Source organism: Scardinius erythrophthalmus (genome assembly GCF_964197995.2).
Source record: "Scardinius erythrophthalmus genome assembly, chromosome: 3".
NCBI classification, from domain to species: domain Eukaryota; kingdom Metazoa; phylum Chordata; class Actinopteri; order Cypriniformes; family Leuciscidae; genus Scardinius; species Scardinius erythrophthalmus.
In genome coordinates, this window is record NC_138223.1 from 47,780,537 (window position 1) to 47,805,192 (window position 24,656).

The following is a 24,656-nucleotide window of genomic DNA, read 5'->3' on the forward strand; positions in this document are numbered from 1 at the left end:
AACTACAGAATCTCCTGATCAAGCGATAGAAGCATTGCTTATGCACGTAAACTAACGTGATCATTAAACAGCATATAAATCAAAACTGCCTAACGTTACTGAATCAAATGTCGACCCATGAAGAGGAAGCGACTGTGAAGCTTTGGCGGTGTTAATGGACTCGATCGACTCCATCTGTGTTTTGATCATCGTTCTGAATCCGATCTGGACGAAGTCTTCAAACGTGATTTTATCAGATTTTTGTTCAAAATGTTGCTTTTTTTATAAACTATCCCACATCCAAGTGTTGATTAAAAAACAGAATGCAAGAAGCAAATTTTTTTTTAGATATAAATAAAGCAGGCTCTGTTATTTTGATATATTAAATGTTCAGATTTACCTGGTGGCAGGTAAAACGTTAAAGGGGGGAAAAAAATCTGATTATAAGGCAGTTGGCTAATTCTTAGAAAATAACCCAGTGGGCATTTGATGTCAATTTAACATCAATATGACATCAAATTGATGTCAAAATTACATCAAGAAATAGGTCAAAAATGAAAGTCAAATTGACGTCAAAGTGTTGATGTCAATTTGATGTCAAGATTTTGACCTCTGCTGATGTCATTTTGCCAAACAAAAAGGTGAAATGCATGGCCGTACACTTATTACCAGCTTCACTTAAACTAACCAGATTTACTTTATTTAATTTCCAGTTTAATGAAATCATATTTTGTATTTTAAAGTCACCATGATGGTGGTTAGCGTTTGCTTTAGTTGTGCTCTTGACCCTTTACTCTGTAATATAAAAATTTCTCTGGCTGCTTTAACTGTGTGTTTATAAAGCACAATTGTTGTAGCTAAAAAAGCCATGAGATCAGGAGATGTTGGCTGTTTATTGATGATATCATCATGTAACTGCCTGAGTCCCTGAGCTTATTCAGTGTCTAATGCTTTGATTATATAGGACTTGTGGTATAAAAGTGGTTTTATTCATGATAAAAGTAATTTGATTCTACAGCATGTCTAGCAATGTTATCAAATAATATACTTGGTTTTTAATAACTATTTATTGCACATAAACGTTTCATCTATGGCATTACTGAGACACACACAGACATCAAGAAACAGCATATGAATCTCAACAATGGTGACAATCAAACAAAATATCCAGATAATCAGATCAACTCCAGCTGCATAATTTATTAAAGCCGCAATGCATGCTGGGAGATGTGGGTGAGTTTTGATTGGTGGTTCCCAGCATGCACTGCAGCATGAAGCATTTCACTGATTGTCACCATTGTTGAGAGTCATACACTGATTTTTGATAGCTAAGTAATAATGTTGAGTTTAATGCATTAAATGTTTTTAAAATCCTTTATTAATTAAAAAAATTATTCTCATGCTGTAAAACTAAATGGCTTCTAATATAATACAACATTAAAATCACAAGTCCTATATAACCAAACATTAGACACTGAATAAGATCAACGATTCAGGCAATTACATGATGATAATATCATCATTTTCAATAAACCGCCAACATCTCCTGATCTCATTTTTTCATGGCTTTTTTAGCTACAACAGTTGTGCTTTATAAACACACAGTTATAGCAGCCAGAAAAATTTTATTTTGAAGAGTCAAGGGTCAAGAGCACAACTAAAGCAAACGCTAACCACCATCATGGTGTCATCAAAATATTTTTAATATATTTTAAACTATTTAAATATTATATTTATTTACACCGGAAATTAAATAAAGTAAATCTGGTTAGTTTAAGTGAAGCTGGTAATAAGTGTACGGCCATGCATTTCACCTTTTTGTTTGGCAAAATGACATCAGCAGAGGTCAAATCTTGACATCAAATTGACATCAACACTTTGACGTCAATTTGACTTTCATTTTTGACCTATTTCTTGACGTAATTTTGACATCAAGATGCCCGCTGGGAAACATTGGCACAAGTAAAAATTTTTAATACAAGACAAAAAAAGCTATTTTGTTAGTAAAATACGAATATATGAAAAAATTTTGCCTGCCAAAACAAAGACAGCACGATGTGGAATCTATTTGTGACAAGAAAAACCATACAACTGAGAAGACTCCATTAGACAGTAATATCTCTATATACCGTATTTTGACCTGTTATTAAAATGTTTTGTTCAGGTGAAACAGAATCTGTATTAAATGATTGTCAAAAATGTATAAAAACAACACGCATGGAAAGAATTCTTCCTTTATCACTGTGGAAATCCATATTGTACATTGACCCTTATAGAAAGGATGCATGTGCTTCGTCAATGCATACAGTGTAGTTAAATCTGTAATTTTATTCTGTTGTTTTAGTCTGCACTACATCTTTGAAGAGCACACCTGGGTTGAATACTGGCCGACAAGAGAGGAAAGTCAAACTCCAGAATACAGGGATCGGTACATCGGAATCTCTGAGCTCCAGGATAAACTCCTGAGAGATGGATGTGCTCCATAATTATACATTTGTTGATTACAGGAAATTAAACATCATCTCTTACATACTCTCAATAAAGCTAAAATACTTTGTAATTATGTCAAATAAATAAATGAAAGGTAATGAAATTTGAAAATGTTTATTTTAGACTGCTGACTATATCATGGTGTAATATACAGTGCCTTGCAAGAATATTTTAATTACTTTTTCCAATCTGAATCACAAATCCAACATTATAATTTGTTTTGTGTGATATTTTAAATGTGTATCTCATTTTAATAATCCTACTTAGAAAACTTGAGGAATCTGATTGCTTTAAATTTCTCAAGAATGTTTTACTCAAAGTTGCTAATACAAAGACATAAAGAGTGTTCAGAAAATAATAGACTGTGCATTTATTTGTGTTTATTAAACTGCAAATACTTAGTGCATGTCTGAAACTCAACTGAATAAACTAAAGACAATTAAAACTAAAAAAGAACATTAACTTACAGTAGTTAATAGACATCACTGCAATACAGTAGCTGCTTTTTAAATGACGCAACATGCAGCATCTCATCAATGTTTGCAGATCTTCTCCTGGACTGAAGCACAGGCTCTACTCTTCAACACAATGGTGACCCACAAAACTCAACAGAAACCCTTTAAATCCCAAAAGAACATTAAACACTAACAGATCTGTGAAGATCTCAGCAGAGGAGGATTAAACAACTCCACAAACAGCATTACCAGCTTCACTTATTACTAACCAGACTGACTGTCAGACGTCTACAGAAGCTCTTGTTGAGAAATAACAGGTTTAGATGTTGATGATTTATTGAAAAGTAATAGATGGAGATCATCTAGTTTACTTATGTAACCCCAGGGAATGGAGACGTCACGTCTCGATTGGAACTGACGAATTGGGATCCCGCCTGAGAGCCAAATAACCTTCGAGTGGTAACAGAACAAGCCAATGGACATTGTGTTTTGCAATCACAGCGCACGAACAGGACACAGCAATGCAGGCGTTGCGACAGAGTTGACAATGTTTTGCGACATAATTAAAGGTGGGGTATGTGATTCTGTTTTTTGTCCATTTTTTCAAAATCACTTGAAATCCTATTCCTAACCCACTTACAGCCACTGAGTTAGAAGCACTGAATGAAATGAAAATGAAAATTAAGCAATTTAATCATCTGTGGAACGGGCAGGACTCGAAAAACTCCAGCCAATCATTTCCAAGACCACCTAGAATCATTGGACAGTAAGTTTGTCAATCAAACGGTCGTACCATCCCCCATCCCCCTCCATGTTCTTCGAATGGGTGGAGTCAGGGCCAGCCTTTGGAGGAAAGAAGACGTTTGAGTTGTGTATTTTCAAAATCTGCCGGCCGTTTTGCAAATCCCATACCCTACCTTTAATTGTTATTAAGCAATAAGGCATTATATATATATATATATTTTTTTTTAATTACAAGCATGTCATGTCATAATTAATTCTTAAACAGAATTATGGATAAGTATCATATTTGTTATCGAAGATTTTTATTGAAAAATATCGTAGATGGTGAAATTTTTTTTATCTCTAAACATGTCGGATAGCTGTATGCTATGCTAATATCTAAGCTAAGCTATTGCCCATTTTTTCCCCCAGAGTTAAATTAACTCTGCTCAGAGAACATTTGGTCCCTCTCTACAGAGAGTTAAAATAACTCTGAAACAGAATTAAAGTTAATGAGATACTTAAGTGATTAATTAAGTGATGATTGGGCATTAATGATGAACACCTGCTGTCAACAAGCAGAATCACTGAAGGAAAGAGAAACAAGAATAGAAAAAAGAGAAACACAAGAACTACAACTGACTTCCAGCCTCAGATGAAATCAACTGAAGAGAAAAGAAGACATTAAATCTGTGAAGATCTCAGCAGAGGAGGATTAAACAACTCCACAAACAGCATTACCAGCTTCACTTATTACTAACCAGACTGACTTTATTTCTGTCATACGTTTACAGAAGTTCTTATTGAGAATTAACAGAGGTTTAGATGTTGACGATTTATTGAAAATGGTTGGTCACCATTATCGTGATGAGTGTTTCCTTTAGTTGGTCAGTTTGACTCTTAGCTTATTTTTTTGAGTGTTTATGGTTTTTGTAACAATTTTTACTGAAACACGTAATTTGTTGCAAAGCATGCCAGACGCAAAGATGTTCAGGTGATCTAGTTTTCAACAACAAAAAGTAGAATGATGCGCTTATATCATCACTGTCCAGAAGTGGTCATTTGATGTTAATAGATTATATTCACTAACAATACTCTCTTGCCACAGATTGGACGTATTGAATTTTTTAAAAACATAATAGGGGAATTTTTTTTTCTAAGACACAGACATCAAGAATCAGCAATTGAATCTCAACAATGGTGACATGTTTCATGCCGCAATGCATCCTGGGAGCCATGAGTTTTATACTATTGCGGCTCCCAGCATGCATTGCAGCATGAAGCATGTCACCATTGTTGAGAATCATATGCTGATTCTTGATGTCTCTGTCTAAAAAAAAAAAAAAAAAAATCCCTACAATGTATTTTAAAAAGCTAAATTCAGAATGTCCGATCTGTGGCTAAAGAGTATTGTTAGTGAATATAATCTATTAACAACAAATAATCTCTTTTAGACAGTCATGAGATAAGTGCATGTTTCTACTATATGTTGTTAAAAACTATTTCACCTGATCATCTTTGTTTTTGGTTTTCTTTGTAACAAATTACATGTTTTGGTAAAAACTGTTACAAAAACCATAAACTTGCAAAAAGAGTCAAACTGCCAAACTAAAGGAAACACTCATCACCATAATGGTGATCATACATTTTCAATAAATCGTCAACATCTAAACCTCTGTTAATTCTCAACAAGACCTTCTGTAGACGTCTGACAGAAATACAGTCAGTCTGGGGTGCGTTTCCCGAAAGCATCGTTAGCCAACTATGGTCGCAAGTTCATCGCAATGTCCATTGAACTCTATTGGTAACGAGGGAACTTGCGACCATAGTTGGCCAACGATGCTTTCGGGAAACGCACCCCTGGTTAGTAATAAGTGAAGCTGGTGATGCTGTTTGTGGAGTTGTTTAATCCTCCTCTGCTGAGATCTTGTTGACAGCAGGTGTTCATCAATAATCTCCAATCATCACTTAATTAATCACTTAAGTATCTCATTAACTTTAACTCTGATTCAGAGTTATTTTAACTTTCTTTAGAGAGGGACCAAATGTTCTCTGAACAGAGTTAATTTAACTCTGGGGATTTTGCTGTGTATATTCTCAGAAGATGAAGCACTGCTACTTCTGCGGAGTGTTTTACTCCAACTCTGAGCGAACTCTCTGCTCCTCACCACGGGGCTTCTCAGGCGCTGCGAGTAAATCACTCCGCAGAAGTAGCAATGCTTCAGCCACAGCCTTAGATGAAATCAACTGAAGAGAAAAGAAGACATTACATCTGTGAAGATCTCAGCAGAGGAGGATTAAACAACTCCACAAACAGCATTACCAGCTTCACTTATTACTAACCAGACTAACTTTATTTCTGTCAGACGTCTACAGAAGTTTTATTGAGAATTATTAGAGGTTTAGATGTTGATGTTCTATTATTTCGTCATGGAGAACAGTGTTTGCTTTAGTTCGTGACCCTTGACTTTTAGGCACATATTTTCTCTGGCTGCTGTACCTGTGTTTGTAAGACACATTTGTTATGGCAGGAAAAGCCAAAAGACAACGCATTCAGGTGATGTTGGTTTGTTATTGATGATAACAACATAATCATCATCTACAATCAGTATACAGTCTTTGTGAGGTGTTATTAGTTTTTATATTTTTGATTATAATAGCCCTGTGATTATACAGAATGAGATCCAGGAATGTCATAATCATTTGTAAAGGGTTTTGAATGCATAATAAGACATTTCATCTACTGTATCCTTCAGACACAAAGAGACATCAAGAATCAGCGAATGAATCTTAAGAATGGTGACGATCAAAAGCTTCATGCTGCAATGCATGCTGGAAGTGTGCTGTGAGGTTACATCACGAGTATCCTGAGAGCTCATGGTGAGATCAAATTGTTGACTGTGAGGGTTGCTCATTTCACACCATTTCACAACTTTCAAAACCGCTGTTTTAAACAATATGGTGCATTTATCAACTGCATCGGTTTGGGGGGAAAAGATTGGAAATGTTTCCTGTTATGAAAAAAGACTTCACTTTAAGGTGTTGATAAAGACTCTGAAATTATTACAGACTGAGTAAATGATTACGAAATGACATCACAACAGTGTGTATATGTGTAGTTAAATCTCCATACTTTTGCCAATTATGTCTTCTTCATGTGCACGTTTGTGAATAATGTAACATCACATCATTTTTCTCTTTTTATTCTATTCATAAATGTAAAATACCCCCTTGAGTAACTTTTAGCTTTGACAGTATGCTAAATGTGCAATGTGTTACTGGTTGATCGTTTTAGCCACTTGTAATTCATTTGTAACATTTTAATTGTGGTGATAATCTTGTAGACTGTCACTAGGACATTGTGAAGGTACTGCCCCTTTAATAGTGAAAGTGAAAGTGTTTTCGGTCGTATTGCGTAACCCCCGCGCCACTGGTGTCCTATTCCCGTGAAATTAAATCCGGCAGCGAAATGATCAGGGCACGACATCCCATCACATTGACATCCATACAGTGCACTAACCTGTCTTGTTAAATATCTTGTTTTGATAGACTGACTTAGCAGTTCTCCTGGCCTTCCTCTCCTTCTTTTCTTTTTTCTTTTCCCCATCCTTCTTTTAATGACGTAGGCCTACCCACATTTTTTCCCCGACATTTTCAGTCAGTCTCATTTCCACTGCGTACTTCTAACTTCAGCTGTTCTCGGATCAGCCTGAACTCTGATTGGTTCTATTCACTAGCTAAGATGGGACTTGCGAATTTATTGGGTCCTCCGCTGACTGAACTGAAGTGATTAATAACAATAGGACTAAACCATTTTTAGGGAGGGAAGGGAGTGGAGATTGGTTAAATTTCATGTTTTTTTTTTTTTTTGGTTTTCAGTTTCACACAGAAAGAGACACACACACACACACAGAGACACACAGACACGATGGACGTGAAGCTGTGTGTCTGTGTCTGACTGTTGTTCTTCTCTCCTCACCCCTCCTCACACTGTGTGACCCGCTGTGAGTATTAAACACACCGTTTGCTCATAGAGTTACTAATAATCAGTTTTTAAGATTTCAAACGCTGTGATTTGATCTCCTCAGGTTTGTTCTGTCAGCTCCTAATTTGCTGAGAGTGGGTTCCTCAGAGAACGTGTTTGTGGAGGCTCAGGATTACTCTGGAGGATCTTTTAATGTAAAGATCACAGTGAATAAATATCCAAAGAACGACAAGGAGATACTGTCCAAAACAGTGACACTGACTGCACAAAACAATTACCAGATCCTTACAGATATAAAGGCGAGAGCTACATAACAGTGCAGTGATGTTTAATTCTGATTAATTTATCATCAGATATAATTCAGGCTGATGATTATCTGTTCTCTAGATCCCTGATGATCAGATCTTGTTCTCTGATGATCCTCTGGAGAAGCAGTATGTGTATCTACAAGCTCAGTTTCCATCCCACTCTCTGGAGAAAGTGGTCATGGTCTCATTCCAGTCTGGATATATATTTGTACAGACAGACAAGCCCATCTACACGCCTGCTAGCAGAGGTACGATTATGTGCAAAGAATTGGGAAAAATACAACAAAGTCAATTTTAAACATGTTACATAAGCATGACATAATTGTTTATTATTAAACTGACTGCTGCATGTATTCAGGGTTTGAATCTGAGTAAAAAACATCAGAACTCTTTTTGCAGTTCAATACAGGATTTTCTCTCTGACGCCCAACATGAAACCACTCAGTCAGACTGACGTCACGGTGGAGATCATGGTACACACTTATATAAGTGCACACTGTTATTACACACACACACACACACACACACACACACACACACACAACACACACACAGACACACACACACACACACACACACACTCGTGTCATTTCAGCTGTAATGAGCATGTACACTGCTGATCTCAGTAAACACACAGTGTTAATGCTGATTTCTGTGTTTCTGAAGAATCCACAAGGCATCACATTTTCATCAGAGAAGTTAAATCCAGTGAAAGGGATGAAGTCTGGAAGCTACGCCATTCCTGAGGTTGCCAGGTGTGTGAAACACTGACAGGACTGAAGATATTAAACCTGAGTGAACTTTATTTAATGTTTCAATGATTTGTCTTTAATTTATCTATCTACACAATACTCATAGATGTGATCTGTGTTATACGATTCATTTGATCTGTTGTATAATGCTTAATTATATTTTGTTAAAGTGTTTTGAAATGTTTTTGTTTCAGTCTTGGGATCTGGAAGGTTGTCACTTGGTACACACACACTCCTCAGAAGACGTTTACGGCAGACTTTGAGGTCAAAGAATATGGTAAGATGTGTGTCAACAAAATGTGTGTTGTGTAAATGCGATAAAATCTAAGATAATGTTTTTATTTATTTGTGTCTTTTCTCTGGTTTGGTTTATAGTGCCGCCAACATTTGGAATTGAATTAAGGCCCAGTAAGTCTTTCTTCTATGTGGGTGACGAGAGCCTGATAGTCGACATTGAAGCCAAGTAAGACAAAATATGTTCTGCTTCTGTGTATTGAAAATTAATCTTTAATGTGTGAACAATATTTGTATGAAAAGTACAAAATAATGTAAAGCTTTTGTTGTCCACTGAGTGGTGCTGTGACATATTATAACTAGAGAAACAAGAAGTGTGTGAGTCGGTAATGGGGAAGCACACAGTTTTTGAGTGTGCTAAAGGATAGTAAGGAACATGGTAGTCTCATCTTCAGTGACGACCATGGATGGCACAATTTACTGGAAACACTTCAGGATTTGCGAAGTCGCGATCTGATTGATTGAATTCTACAGGATGTCTGTCGTGTATTAAATTGTATGAAATAATCCCGAAAAAAGCACAAACACGGCAGAGATGGCAAGTTCAGCAGCTGGAATTATCTGAGGTGTTGGGATGCTAACAGACAGCAGACAAACGGCTAGCAGTGACAGCAGCGGCAATCCACCTGTCACTCAAGTGGCCACGCCCTTAATTATGTAGAATTTTAAGGCTTAATATAATTTAAACGAATGAGCTATAAAAACAGTCACCCCCCTCACAGTTGTCATGAAGGGCAAAATTATCTATATAGACCAAAACCACTTTTTGTACCAGGCTGTGGACATATTTTTTTCTGCTGTAAAGTTGGGCATTTTGACATGGGGGGTGTATTGACTGGACTCTTCACACAGACTGCCATTCTCAAGAGTGCTTTATTGCTCCACATCCGTTTACAAGCAACATAATGCAACACTCTGTTGGTTAACTGTTACAATAATCCGTATCAGTACATCTCCCTTTTTTTTTTAACTATAACTTAAACAAGGTCTGTCAACTTTAACAGCACTTACTCATAATAACAGCAAAAAAACAAACAAACAAGTTAGTTCAACACAATCTTGCTGTGTATTTCTAACATTAGCTGCACAAAACTTTGTTGCATATAACTAAGTAAATACTTAGTAAATGTGATAGATCACGGAAAGTAGGGACACAAGTCGGTTCTGGGGCATTTTGAGTTATTCACTGATTCTGAAAGTGTAGCCTCCAAGCTTTCCAACGATGTGTAACACATGAAAATCTGATAATATTTGGAGAAGTTGTGGCCATTTGAAGGTAGGCACTCAAAAAAGCTCAAAGGGAAGAAAACCGCCTCTAAAGATTGTGCAGTTCTCACCTCTCTCTCCTGCTGGGAGTGACAATAGGGCTCATTTACATCTCATTTACATAAGCCATGCCCCCTGTAAAGCTCCCCTGTAAAGCTGTAAAGCACAGGGGGGAGCAGAAAGGTCAGGAAAATGTGCCATCAAAGAAAAAATAAATAAAGTTTGCAAACAGGTAATATATAAATAAATGTCTCTTAGCATCTACCGATAGTCTCTTAGCATCTACCGATAAAACTGTAGGCAACTCTTGTGTACACTGAATAAAAAATAAGATAAACTCTAGACAATGTTCAAATCAAAAACAGGATTTGCTATGTGATATAAATGTTGAAATAACGAAATTTTGGTCGGCAGGAAAAATGGTAAAAAGTACCGTTTGGTTTGAAAATGCGTACCGAAAACCGAACCGAAAGCCTTGTATGTATGTATATATATATATATGAGTAGGCTATGAATCCAAGTATGAATCAAAATAGATTTTATTGCCATTGTCAATGTGTAATGGTCACCAGCTGGAGTGCCCTTGAGAGCCACCAGAGGGCACTCCACACCTGACTCTCACGTTCACTCACAGACTACATCTCCCATCATTCTCTGCCTGGACTCATCAGCACTCATTATCACATTCACCTGTATCTCATCTTCTTGTTTAGTTCACCCCCATATAAGCCTGGTTCACCCCATCACTCACTGCAAAGTTTTGTATGTTGTTGCACTGCACTTCTGAGCGTCTTTCCCTGGTTTTCTTGTCTCTTGGTTTTTGGATGTCTTGCCTGTTCCATGGATTACTCTCTTGACCCCTGTCTGTTTTGTTTTGTTTTGTTTTGTTTGTTTGTTTGTTTGTTTGTTTGGACTGTGTACTTGTGTTTTGACCCATTGCCTGTTTATTGGATTTCGTATTTGGATTACCCCTTAATAAAGCTGCATTTGGATCCTCAACCTGTCTCGGAGCAGTCGTAACAGAAAACTTCGCCACACCTAGATCCAGCAGCGACGACCGACCGACCAACCATGAATCCAGGAGCACAGATTATGTGTCTCCGTCAGGGAGACAGGCCCATTGAGGAATACATCATGGACTTTTTGGAGCTGGCTCACTTGACCTGCATGGACGAGGTATGTTTAATGATCTTTTTCTGTGGAGGACTATCTGAGCCGTTCAGCTCCTTATGCCACTTCATCACCCTGGCTGGACCCTGGCCCAATATAGAAATCGGATCTCCCTTCACCGTTGGCCAAATTGAGGAGGATTCACCTTTAAAACTTTTTTTGGGGGGGGGCTATACAGCTGAAGCTCCCGTCGGCCATAGAGCTTGGCCCAGCGCAGACCACACCATCAGCCAGCACAATTGCGTCCACTGGACCCGTCCGAGGGTGGAGAGGACTGGTGTCCAAGCTGGCCGATCTGCCACTGACATCTGCCCGAGCAGCCGATATCCCGAGATTTTTAATGGTCTCAGCGCTCTCAATTCCCCAGGCCGCCATGCCAGAATCTCGTCCTGCCGAGCCAGAGCTTCACGTCAGTCCTGCCGAGCCAGAGCTTCACAACGTCACGTCTGCCGATCCAGAGACTGTTCACGTCACATCTGCCGATCCAGAGACTGTTCACGTCACATCTGCCGATCCAGAGACTGTTCATGTCACATCTGCCGATCCAGAGACTGTTCACGTCACATCTGCCGATCCAGAGACTGTTCACGTCACTTCTGCCGATCCAGAGACTGTTCACGTCACTTCTGCCAATCCAAGTGATCCAGAGACTGTTCACGTCACTTCTGCCGATCCAGAGACTGTTCACGTCACGCCCGCCGAGCCAGTGTCTCCGGACACGATGGCCACCGCCGCCGAACCAGTGTCTCAGGACAAGATGGTCTCCGCCGAGCCAGTGTCTCAGGACAAGAGGGCCGCTGCCACCGCCGAACCAGTGTATCAGGACAAGATGGTCTCCGCCGAGCCAGTGTCTCCGGACAAGATGGCCGCCGCCGAGCCAGTGTCTCAGGACAAGATGGTCTCCGCCGAGCCGGTGTTTCCAGACAAGATGGCCGCCGCCGAACTGGTGTTTCCAGACAAGATGGCCGCCCCCGAACCAGTGTCTCAGGACAAGATGGTCTCCGCCGAGCCAGTGTCTCCGGACAAGATGGCCGCCGCCGAGCCAGTGTCTCAGGACAAGATGGTCTCAGCCGAGCCAGTAGGGCTGCTCGATTATGGAAAAAATCATAATCACGATTATTTTGGTCAATATTGAAATCACGATTATGTAACACGATTATTTCACATGACTGGGAACGTGTTGCATTTATTAAAAAGACACGGTGACACTTTACAATAATGTTAATTAGTTAACATTAGTTAATGTATTAACTAACATGAACTAACAATGAGAAAAACATTTGTTACAGTAGGCTATTTATTAATCTTTTTTAATGCTAGGTAATAAAAATACAGCTGTTCATTGTTTGTTCATGTTAGTTTACACTGCATTAACTAATGTTAACAAATACAACCTTTCATTTTAATAACGTATTAGTAAATGGTGAAATTAATATTAACTAAGATGCTATAGAAGTATTGTTCATTATTAGTTAATCTTAAGGTAAGTTAGTTATAATGCTAATTAATGAACCTTATTGTTAAGTGTTACCAAAGACACCTTTCAACAATTCTTAAAAAATCGAAATTTGAACATTGATTGTACTTTTTGAACTATTAAAATAAATAATGTAACAGATAATACTTCAATGAGTATTTTAATAATTCCCGCAGGTCTACCACTTATAATGCGGGAAATTCCCCCGCAAACATTGATACACTTTAGCATGTAGATTGTATGAGTATCTTAAATGAATCCACACAGATTATAAAATCAAATCAATAATTTTAAAACTTTCTCCAAGACGCAATTTCACAAACCGCGTGAGTGTTCAGCGGTGATGCGTCTTCTCTCTCTCTCTCCGTCTCTCAAAATGCGCTGGACAAGGCAGGCGTCGAAACTACACATTCGCGTTTATGAGTCGGGACATGATGGAATTGTCACTTGTACAATCGGGCCAGCATTGCATCGTAACTAAAGTTTATCATTTTCACTTCTTTTTAAGTCTTATCGTTTTAAACATTCAAGCTGAGAGAGTTTACGGCATAGGGAAGGGCGGATGTGCGCGTGCGCGCGTCATTCAGAACACAAGACAAAATAAGAGCGTTCTTTCAAAACAGAACATGGCAAAATAATCGTTTTTACTCGATTATACTATTTTGGTGATCGTTGGGAGCAAAAATCGAAATTGAAATCGAAATTCAATTAATTGCACAGCCCTACGAGCCAGTGTCTCCGGACAAGATGGCCACCGCCGAGCCAGTGTCTCAGGACAAGATGGTCGCCGCCGAGCCAGTGTCTCAGGACAAGATGGTCTCCGCCGAGCCAGTGTCTTCGGACAAGATGGCTGTTCCTGAGCCGGTGTCTGTTCCTCAGCCGGTGTCTCTTCCTGTTCCTGTGCCATGGTCGCCTGCAGGGTCGTCTCCTCCCTGGCCGCCTGAAGGGTCGTCTCCTCCCTGGTCTCCTGAACCGTCTGCTCCGCCCTGGCCACCTGAAGGTTCGTCTCCTTCTTGGCCGCCTGAAGGGTCGTCTCCGCCCTGGCCGCCTGAAGGGTCGTCTCCGCCCTGGCCGCCTGAAGGGTCGTCTCCTTCTTGGCCGCCTGAAGGGTCGTCTCCGCCCTGGCCTCCTGAAGGTTTGTCTCCTCCCTGGCCTCCTGAAGGGTCGTCTCCGCCCTGGTCGCCTGCAATGCCTGCTCCTCCCTGGTCGCCTGCACAGCCTGATCCGCCCTGGTCGCCTGCACAGCCTGATCCGCCCTGGTCGCCTGCACAGCCTGATCCACCCTGGTCGCCTGCACAGCCTGATCCGCCCTGGCCTCCCGTCTTGCCGCAGTCTCCAGGTCCTCTTCCACTTCACGAGCCTGGCCCTCCATCCCGCCCCCGGATCCTCCTCTGCTCCACCACCCTCCTGAACTGTTTTTTTGAGCGTCTGGAATCCGCTCCTTAAAGGGGGGCTATGTAACGGTCACCAGCTGGAGTGCCCTTGAAAGCCACCAGAGGGCACTCCACACCTGACTCTCATGTTCACTCACAGACTACATCTCCCATCATTCTCTGCCTGGACTCATCAGCACTCATTATCACATTCACCTGTATCTCATCTTCTTGTTTAGTTCACCCCATATAAGCCTGGTTCACCCCATCACTCACTGCGAAGTTTTGTATGTTGTAGCACTGCACTTCTGAGCGTCTTTCCCTGGTTTTCTTGTCTCTTGGTTTTTGGATGTCTTGCCTGTTCCGTGGATTACTCTCTTGCCTCTGACCCCTTCCTGTTTTGTTTTGTTTGTTTGTTTGTTTGGACTGTCTACTTGTGTTTTGACCCATTGCCTGTTTATTGGATTTCGTATTTGGATTACCCCTTAATAAAGCTGCATTTGGATCCTCAACCTTCGTGTCTCGGAGCAGTTGTAACACAATGAAAGGTTTCACAGACTAGGAATTTTCTTCGGTGTAGCCTACTCGTGCAACATGAAACAGAACCGGCTGACACGGCTGGCGAAAGCTCTACCACTGGACCATTAAGATACACGTTTATTACATAGGCGGATCTATGTATTGGCACTGACAACATGTATTAGGCTACATCTCATTAAACGACAAATTAAACCCCATGTAACCTACTATTTAAATCGATTGCTGGACATCGTAATGTTATTGGCGTCCATCTTCATTGAATTTTGAAATCAGATAGAGCCGACCAGAGCGCTGCATAATAAGTAGCCACGCTATTCCCTTGGAGGGCGGGGGCAATAACAAAAGAAACAAAAGCCGGCTTATTTAGTATGGAAATACACACCGAGAATGACACGCCCCTACTGCGTGCTAGAATCTCCGAAAAACAAGCCGATTTCAACCTCAAAATGTACGTTTTTAAAAATACCAATACTGCTATCTCAAACATGGAGAGGCTTCTTCGTGATCTCAACTAACAGATTCTGCATAAAAACGAAAATCACCAATTTTGAAAAAAAAAAAAAACTTTTTTTTTTTTTTTTTGCTTGAAAGTTGTGCTGCCGACTTGTGTCCCTGGTTTCCGTGACAGGTCACAAATACTATTTTTTTTTGACAAACCTAACTGAACACTCTTCTATCAGTCTTTTAGGTTTCATTGCGTGACGACGTGGTCTTCCCCGACCTATATCAGTGGAAGGTGAGTTTTTTTGTGATGTTTTCAGTGACAGCTGTAGAGCTAGGTGAGTTTTTCTCTACTCGTGTTTGCTCAGTTAGTCCATCAGAGATAACTATGTCTGTACTTTCAATACAGGTGCTTGGCACTTTCAGCAGGAGACGGCGATTTCTTCGCAGTGTGTTACCATACTCAGTAAGTGCTAAATAAGGATCCTCTCCAGTCTCAGCAGCTTTCTTTAGCAGACGCTTTACAATCTGCACTCCTTTTTCAGCCAAGCCGTTTGACTGCGGGTACAGTGGACTTGATGTTACATGTTCAAACCCATAAGTCTCTGTTGTCCTGACTGCTGAACTGTGGTCCGTTGTCACTCACCACAGTCACCGGAATTCCATGTCTTGCGAAGATGGATTAAGTGTGTTTTATCACCTGCTGTGCTGTTGTATTAGTTAGCATCGCTAGCTCTGGATAGTTTGACTTGTATTCCAGGATGACAAGGTAGTCCCTCCCTGCTAGGTGAAATAAGTCTATATTGACCTTTCTCCATGATTCCTCAGGTTTACTGTGGGCCATAAGGGGTTCCTTAGGTTGCTGGTACCTGTGCCGCTGACATGTCTCGCAGCGCTGCACCAGTGCTTCAATGTCGCTATTCATGTTCGGCCAATACATCAAAACTCTTGCACGTCTCTTGCATTTCTCAATCCCTAAGTGTCCCCCATGCGTGAGTTTTGCCATTTGTGAGCACATGGAGGTAGGTATGACAATCGGTTCACCTCTCAGGAGCACACCATCCACAACTGACAGCTCGTCTTTAAAGCTCTGATATGGATTTGGCAACCTCTGATCTCCTGGCAGGTGGATTTTGTCTATTACAGCTTGTAGCTCACGGTCGTCTGACGTTACTTCAGCAATCTGTCTCCATTTATCCTCAGACACTGGTAGGTGTTTTTGTATGCAGTCTACATGAACCTGTACATGTTCCGTGTTACTTGATCCTGTATGGCTCAAAGATGCTCTGCTGAGTGCATCTGCCATTACCAGGTGCTTCCCTGGAGTGAACTCAAACGTCAGACTGTATTTCTGGAGACGGAGCATTAACCGTTGGATGCGAGGAGGAGCATCTCCTAGTGCCTTCTTTGAGGTTGAGGAAAAAAATCACTCATTGCTCTTGACTATTACTTTATAGCATTTTTTATTTTCCACTCTTTGACTTTAAAACCCTCTGGTTTACACCAGCAAACATATATTCTGTCTGTCAGAACAGGAAAATAGCTCCTTAATTGAATAGTTAAAAATAGTCCTAAACTTAAAATTACACCATCATGTCATTCAAAACCTGTATGACTGTGGAAAAAGAAAAGAAGGTAGTTAGACAAACGTTCAAGCTGCTTTTTTTCTATTTAATGAAAGTGGACGTGGATCAGGGTTAGTTGTCGTCACTGTTCAGTTTTTACAGCAGAAATTGTCTGTGCTTTTATAGGTACCTGTTTGGACAGAAGGTGGAAGGAAATGCGTTTGTGATGTTTGGTGTGATGGACGGTGAGAAGAAAACAAGTATTCCTTCTTCTCTTCAAAGAGTTCAGGTGGGAGACATTAAACTGTTTACAAGTTGGGATCAATCTCATTTCTCTTCACCTAGAGAGTGACTTAAAACATTAAATACATTTTTATCTTGTCTTGTAGACTGATGTTAATATCTTTCTCATATGAGTAGATTAGGGAAGGAGAAGGTACAGCAGAACTGAGCAGGGAGATGATCACTAAGACCTTTCCAGACATTAACCAGCTGGTTGGACGATCAATCTATGTTTCAGCCAGTCTTTTAACAGAAAGTGGTAAGACTCAACAGATACTGTACATCTGTATGTTTACATGCCTGTGTGTGAATGTATATGAGAGGCTAATCCTGTGTGTGTGTGTGTGTGTGTGTGTGTGTGTGTGTGTGTGTGTGTGTGTGTGTGTGTGTGTGTGTGTGTGTGTGTGTGTGTGTGTGTGTGTGTGTGTGTGTGTGTGTGTGTGTGTGTGTGTGTGTGTGTGTGTTTTTCAGGCAGTGAAATGGTGGAAGCAGAAAGGAGAGGCATTCAGATTGTGACGTCACCGTACACCATCCACTTCAAGAAAACACCACAATTCTTCAAACCTGGGATGCCCTTCGATATTTCGGTATAAACATTACATAGACTAAGTCGATGTGTGCGATATGACAAAGTCTGCATGAAACGAAAGTTGCGATAGTCTTTTCTTTCCTTTTGTGGCATTTATATATTTATATAGATGTATAAATAAAGATATATTTTGCCATATCGCCTATCCCTACTAGAAAGTTGCAAACCTGAAGGGTTGCAGGAACTAAGGAACAATTTCATAAATATATTATTTATATATTTTGCTCTGGGTTCTATAACAGGTTTACATAACAAATCCTGACCAGACTCCTGCTGAGAATGTGGAAGTGGAGGTCAATCCTGGAGGGGTCAGAGGTCAAACAACAGCCAATGGTATTGCAAAGGTTACCATCAACACTCCAGGAGGATCTTCTACACTGCAGATCACTGTAAGACCTGCAAACTTAACTAATGTTCAGTCACTTTCACTGAAGAACTGGTGGAAAATAGATCAGTTAACATATGTTGAACAAGCACTGGAGTATATTCTACACAGCACATCAGAACACAGTGTATTTGTTCTTTTCAGGCAAAAACCAAAGATCCACAATTAACAGATGAACAGCAGGCAGTGAAGACGATGACGGCTCTCGCTTACATTCCCAGAGGAGACTCCAAGAACTACTTTCACATCAGCATTTGTGCTGCAGAGCTTCAGATCGGTGATCAAATGACAGTCAATCTCAACACAGGACAAAGTCCAGGAGTCAAAGATCAAGATTACACATACATGGTAAAGATTATAGTTATTTCATATTCAGCTGCACCACAAATGTATTTATTATATCAATATTTGATTAACTACCAAAGCTTGTGTTTGAAATCATATGAATATCATAAATACTGTTAACTCATCTTCCTCATTTTCAGATCTTAAGTAAAGGTCAGATTGTTCAAGCGGACAGGTTCAAGAGGAGAGGACAACCTCTAGTGACTCTGGCTATACCTGTAACCAGAGACATGGTGCCGTCCTTCCGCTTTGTGGCTTATTATCATGTGGGCTCGACTGAGGTGGTGTCTGATTCAGTCTGGGTCGACGTGAAGGACACGTGCATGGGAACGGTGGGTCAACCATCACAAGAAATAGTTGACATGCTCATCAACTAGATCTGATTCAGTGTGTTTCGTTTTAACAGCTCAAGCTTCAGGTGAAGGGCAAGAAGATGAATACCTATGGCACAGGAGATGAGGTCAAGCTGCAGATAACTGGAGATCCTGGAGCTAGAGTTGAGCTGGTGGTGGTTGACAAGGCTGTGCATGTCCTTAACAAACACAGACTCACTCAGACTCAGGTGAAGGACCTTCTTCAGACGTCATTGCACAATCTGCTCTGATTTAAACCGCATGTAACTGGTGTCTTTTTGCACCTTTAGATCTGGGACGTCATAGAGAAGCATGACACCGGCTGTACGGCAGGAGGAGGAAGGGAGAGTATGGGGGTTTTCAGTGATGCAGGTCTGATGTTTGAGTCCAGCACCGCAGGAGGAACCGACACCAGAACAAGTATATATGTATATTTGTAATTTCTTCAATTTTAATGAAAAATACCATTATATTTTATTTTATATTTCACTACAAACAATCCAGAGGGGCAGTGTCCATGAACATACAATTAAAAAAAATTCTTACAGATTTGTCCCTGAATGTCTTCAGTGTCTATATGTTCATATTCATATATGAATATATATTCATTTAATTTGGTATAATTGGCGCTGGAAAATCACTGCACCAAGTTCAATTGTAGTGAATTCCCTCTCACACATTAGAGCGCCATATGCTAATTTCATTCTAATTAAATTCCCTCTAGCGCCGGAGTGTCCCTTCCTTTCAAAGAGAAGACGGAGATCACTGGGTGAGAATCTGCTCTTATGATTCAACCCTTTTAAAGATTAAACATGTTTTTAGAGTTCATACCTTGCTGTTGTTTTTCTGGCTTGAATGGACCCATATTAAAATAAAGTTAACATAATCTTGAGGATTATCAGAATATGCTAGTAATGATCCAGTCATGATGTCTACAGAGCCTGTTAAGGGACATGGTGGGAAAAAATATGAGATGGGAGGAAAAATATTATGACAATACTTTTGCATTCTCTTACAAATGTATATTATTCCCCCAATAAACTTTCAGAAAATAAATAATTGGTAAATCAGTGCATAGGGTTCTAGCACCAATCAGGGCTTGGAACCCTAATACATTTTTACTTGACTTTGTAAAACTCAAACTTGTTTACAAAATTGATTGTTTGTCCTTTTGCTGTATTAGGTTCTGTCACATTTTTATCTGTTACAACAGGTGATGATGATGATAATTATTATACAGACTCTGATGATATCGTGTCACGTACTCAGTTCCCTGAGAGTTGGCTTTGGGAAGAGATTGATCTATGTGAGAATTGGTGAGTAGGAGAGCCGGTCAGTTGAGCCCCGTTTACACCACTTGCAAATTATGTCATTCAACATGAGCTGTTGGTGACATAGTGTGTGTGTGTGTGACTGTGTGTGTGAGTCTGACGAGAAACAACCATTAAAAGAGTACTTCATCAGTCTTCTTGTATTTTCCTCATATCTCAGTCCAGCACCAGTCAGAGATAAAGTGATCTACCTGAAAGACTCTATTACTACCTGGCAGATCTTGGCTGTCAGTCTGTCACCAACACTTGGTAAGATGAAGCTGCAAACACAGGATACATGGTCTGAAAAACATCATCATCATACAGGAGCTGCTGCTTTAAACCCTTCTGTGTGTCTGTGTTCCTCCTCAAAGGCATCTGTGTGGCAGAACCTGAGGAGCTGATCGTTTTTAAGAGCTTTTTCATTGACCTAAAGATCCCTTATTCAGCTGTGCGCGGTGAACAACTGGAAATCAAGGCCATTATTCACAACTACACACCAAGAAATCTGAAGAGGGTACATCAGATTTAATATAAAAAATGCATTCAGGTTTTATGGTGTACATTAAAACTATGTGCATCATTGTAGTACATGGATCCTGAGACTCATTTCAGGCTTCTGAGATGCTTGTGACTCAAACTAAAGAAAAGTGTAGGATAATGTCCTTTACCAAAACAGAAATGTCCATCACACATTTTAAATTAATTTCAAATCCATTAATTTTGGAAGTTTCCTAGATATTGAAGTAATATGTGTCTCACTCTTCTGTTTTCACAGGTGCGTGTGGAGTTTATGGAGACAGAACATGTTTGCAGCTCTGCCAGTAAGAAAGGCAAATACAGAACAACAGTAAACATTGACAAAGACTCCAGCATAGCGGTTTCATATGTGATTATTCCCATGACTCTGGGAGATCATGATATTGAGGTGAAAGCTTCATTATTTGAGTATGAGGATGGAGTGAGAAAGACCCTGAAGGTGGTGGTACGTCTGACTGGCACTTGTTTTTCAATAATATGTTCACACTAACAGTTTTATAGGGAACAGGATGATTTGTTGGGTTTCTATGTAAATAGGAAGGTGTTCAGAATTTAAAGCGTTGTCAGAACTTCAATTGCATCTGAATCACTGTATCAGGTTCTGAAAAACAAACTGGTAACAAAATATGGCTGCAACTAACAACTGTTTTGATAATCAGCTAATTATTACTTTGATTAAACTGATATTGCACTGGTGGTAATTTACTGTTAATTGTACTGCAATCTACAGGATGTTACTGTAAAAATGAAATTATAACTCAAGTTAACTAATTTCACTTGCAGAATTCGACTGCCTTAAATTGACCAACTGTCATTTAAATGTATTAACTAAAATTTGTAATGCACAAATAATGTGAGCAAAGTATTACTGTGAACTTTTTTTAATTTGAGACCACGATAAAATATTGCAAATTATATTAATATAATATATTAATGCAACTATACAGGCACCACCTGTTAAATGAATAGTTTTTGTCATTCAAAACTAGTTTTTATTTAGTTATCGTCTCGTTTTCGTCTGTGAAAAAATGTCGTTGACGAAAATAATGACGAAAATTATTCGTCAACGAAATTAACACTGCCCTACAGTCTTATCCTCTAACTGAATTTATCGATGTGGATTAACATGACGTTCATACATTTAATAAGGTTGGCCCTGGACATGAGTTTATGCTAAAGACTACCACCGCTTAATAGAATTAAAAAAAAATTCTGTTGCTGTCAGTATTGTTTTTGGAAATTAGGCTACATTAAAATGCAATGGTCTTGTTTCAAAAGCATTGGTCAGTATGCTTGCGTCGACTTCACTGTAGCCTATATGTGCCCTGCTTCCTTTCCGTGAGTTCTGACCGAAAAATGGAAAATATCAAACGCTTCCGTTTCAGAGTCCCTGTTTCATGTTTGTTAGCCCAGGACATTTTACAAATCCAGACCAAACGATGTTCTAGGCCATGTCCGGAATAAAGAGTAGCCTATCCATGTCACACAGACAGTAAGATTTAGGATTTTGACAATATACCTCGCAGTCACAGACCGCATCAACGTCAGTGAGCTATACTTATTGTGTTTCGCGACAGGGTGTCACTGTGGCCTCAACCCTTCGCCTTCGCTTACTCTGAGCTCGATTGCTATGTCTGAGGTAAACCACGCCCTACTCATTACCCTGCGCAGGAAGAAATGTAGGAATAAATAAATGAAGAAATAAATAAATGTACAAATACATAAATGTTGAAATAAATAAATGTAGAAATGAATAAATGTATAAATAAATAAAAGAATAAATAAATAAATATGGAAAAAAATAAATATATACATAAATAAGGAAATAAATCTATAAATAATTCTTTATTTTCGTTTTTTTGCTTTTCTATGTATATTTATTTATTTATATATTTATTTATTTATTTTTTCTTTTTTACATTTATTTGTATATTTATTTATGTATTTATTTATTTTTAATATTGGCAGCTTTGGCATTCCATACATTGCGTGACACTTAATGGAAATGCAATCGCAAGTGTCTTAACTGTGAGTGTAAATGCAATTAAGAAAAAATAACATTTAAATTACAATTTTGCCACAGTTTTTGCTTGAACATGTTAAACATATCTAATCATTTCTGTAATACATTTTAATTTAAATTTTGCAACTTATAAAGCGTTAAATTATTTATCCAATTTACATATTAAAACTAGTGTATGAAATGGCAAATGTAAATTTTATAATTTAATTTTCATTTTCATTTTGCACCAAACGTTGCACAAATGATGGGAAAATTTAAATTTAAATACAGAAATGCATTGCCATTTTACATATTGCATTGTCATTTTGCATATTACATTTCAAATTGAATATTGCTACACATAAGCTTCCATAGTATCAAACGTGTTACATTACCACTACTGTGAAACTACAGTAATGAGTTACTATGACAATTATTTTTATTTTTTTTTACAAATCATGCACAACCAAAGGAACAGAGCAACACTGTCTTGTAGAAACAGAGATATCAAAAATCAACACGTCTCTCAACAGTGGTGGCAGTAATTTTGTTGCTAGTTTCTCGAAAACGACAAATATAACCCATAATGCATTGTTTTCTACAGTATATTACTGTTTTAAAGGAAAATGGTATGATACTGTCAGAATTTGACATTACAGCAGGGGTTAACAGTGTAATACTTGCTATATGATATGTGAAAAATAGTAAAGTAATTAAAACATTTTTATTTAAAATATTAAACTTGCATCTAGGGTTTCAAGATTCAGTTAGGGCTCATTTAAAACCTAATTTTGTTGCTGTTGTTTTGTGCTCCAATTATTGATATGCATGTACAAGCTCTATTAAAGGGTTAGTTCACCCAAAAATGAAAATTCTGAACTAACTTTTTAAGAATTTAAGTATTTCTTACTACATCAAATTGTTCTACCTGGATTGGTTCAGTTTCCCCATGAAGTAATAGTTTACCAAATGTACACTTTGCATAATTACCAAATGTATATTTAATGTTCATTGGACAAGATTGATTGTAAATAACCTGTGTGTGTGTGTGTTGTGTGTGTGTGTTGTGTGTGTGTGTTGTGTGTGTGTGTGTGTGTGTGTGTGTGTGTGTGTGTGTGTGTGTGTGTGTGTGTGTGTGTGTGTGTGTGTGTGTGTGTGTGTGTGTGTGTGTGTGTGTGTGTGTGTGTGTGTGAGAGAGAAATATCAGGTCAATAGAAATTGGAGGATTTCACTTGTTTTGGTCACAAGATAATGATAATGATGATAACTGATAACTCATTTCAAGATGCTGGAAAAGTTGAAGACCATGAGAAACCTGCATTATATCGGCTGCTAACTCTCTCTTTCTCTCTGTTTTAGTCTGACGGTGTGCTAGTTCAGTTAAATACATTTAATCTGGAGCTCAGTCCTGCTCAAACTGGTGAGTTTTATTGAGAACCACAGAATTGATAACCATTATCATTCTAATCAAGAGATCACAATCATCTGCTTTTTTTCTGGCTTGATACTCACCAAAGCAATCCAAAATGTTTCTCCTATGATCAGTTCTAATGACTCCTCACACTTCCCATGTCCCATGTGTTTCACCCCAGGTGGAGAGCAACATGTAGTCATAAGACCTGAAATCCCACGTGATCGGATTAAAGACACACCTGCTTACTGGCTCGTCACAGTCACTAGTAAGAAAAAAAAAACCTAGTAAGGTTAATAGATCTACAATCATCTGATTACAACATATTCCTTCATGTCTTGAATAATACAGAAAATGAAAATTCCTCTTTCCTCCTTCCAGGTGAAGAGATCTCTCAGAAAGTCGAGCACGTCATCAGTGGAGACTTCATGGGACGGTTTATTGTCCAGCCCAGTGGTAATGGAGAGGAGAACATGATCTACATGACTCTACCTGTCATTGCCACTCATTATCTGGACAGCACCAATCAGTGGGAGACTGTTGGAATAGACCGCCGTAATGAAGCCATTACACACATCAACACAGGTCAGCAGGATACAACAGATACACAGAATCTGACTA

The 24,656-nt window shown here is 39.1% G+C and overlaps 2 protein-coding genes across 2 annotated transcripts in view; both read left to right on the forward strand.

Annotated features, from left to right (window-relative positions):
* LOC308688226 (complement C3-like) overlaps positions 1-2,910 on the forward strand; it is a 91,256-nt gene extending 88,346 nt beyond the window's left edge. The window contains exon 40 of the mRNA XM_081361157.1: positions 2,324-2,910. Within this exon, the coding sequence (XP_081217283.1) occupies positions 2,324-2,465 (142 nt within the window). The 3' untranslated portion in view covers positions 2,466-2,910. The remainder of the gene's footprint in view (positions 1-2,323) is intronic.
* Positions 2,911-7,575: 4,665 nt separating this feature from the next.
* LOC308687930 (complement C3-like) overlaps positions 7,576-24,656 on the forward strand; it is a gene marked incomplete at its 5' end in the record, with an annotated part of 43,158 nt that continues 26,077 nt past the window's right edge. The window contains 23 exons of the mRNA XM_081360749.1: positions 7,576-7,589; positions 7,736-7,931; positions 8,020-8,188; positions 8,340-8,413; positions 8,607-8,695; positions 8,887-8,969; positions 9,068-9,155; positions 17,005-17,107; positions 17,239-17,359; positions 17,572-17,687; positions 17,932-18,078; positions 18,219-18,422; positions 18,560-18,751; positions 18,826-18,981; positions 19,063-19,192; positions 19,497-19,541; positions 19,986-20,088; positions 20,264-20,352; positions 20,457-20,599; positions 20,861-21,067; positions 23,984-24,044; positions 24,217-24,303; positions 24,417-24,620. Of these exons, the coding sequence (XP_081216875.1) occupies positions 7,576-7,589; positions 7,736-7,931; positions 8,020-8,188; positions 8,340-8,413; positions 8,607-8,695; positions 8,887-8,969; positions 9,068-9,155; positions 17,005-17,107; positions 17,239-17,359; positions 17,572-17,687; positions 17,932-18,078; positions 18,219-18,422; positions 18,560-18,751; positions 18,826-18,981; positions 19,063-19,192; positions 19,497-19,541; positions 19,986-20,088; positions 20,264-20,352; positions 20,457-20,599; positions 20,861-21,067; positions 23,984-24,044; positions 24,217-24,303; positions 24,417-24,620 (2,821 nt within the window). The remainder of the gene's footprint in view (positions 7,590-7,735; positions 7,932-8,019; positions 8,189-8,339; positions 8,414-8,606; positions 8,696-8,886; positions 8,970-9,067; positions 9,156-17,004; positions 17,108-17,238; positions 17,360-17,571; positions 17,688-17,931; positions 18,079-18,218; positions 18,423-18,559; positions 18,752-18,825; positions 18,982-19,062; positions 19,193-19,496; positions 19,542-19,985; positions 20,089-20,263; positions 20,353-20,456; positions 20,600-20,860; positions 21,068-23,983; positions 24,045-24,216; positions 24,304-24,416; positions 24,621-24,656) is intronic.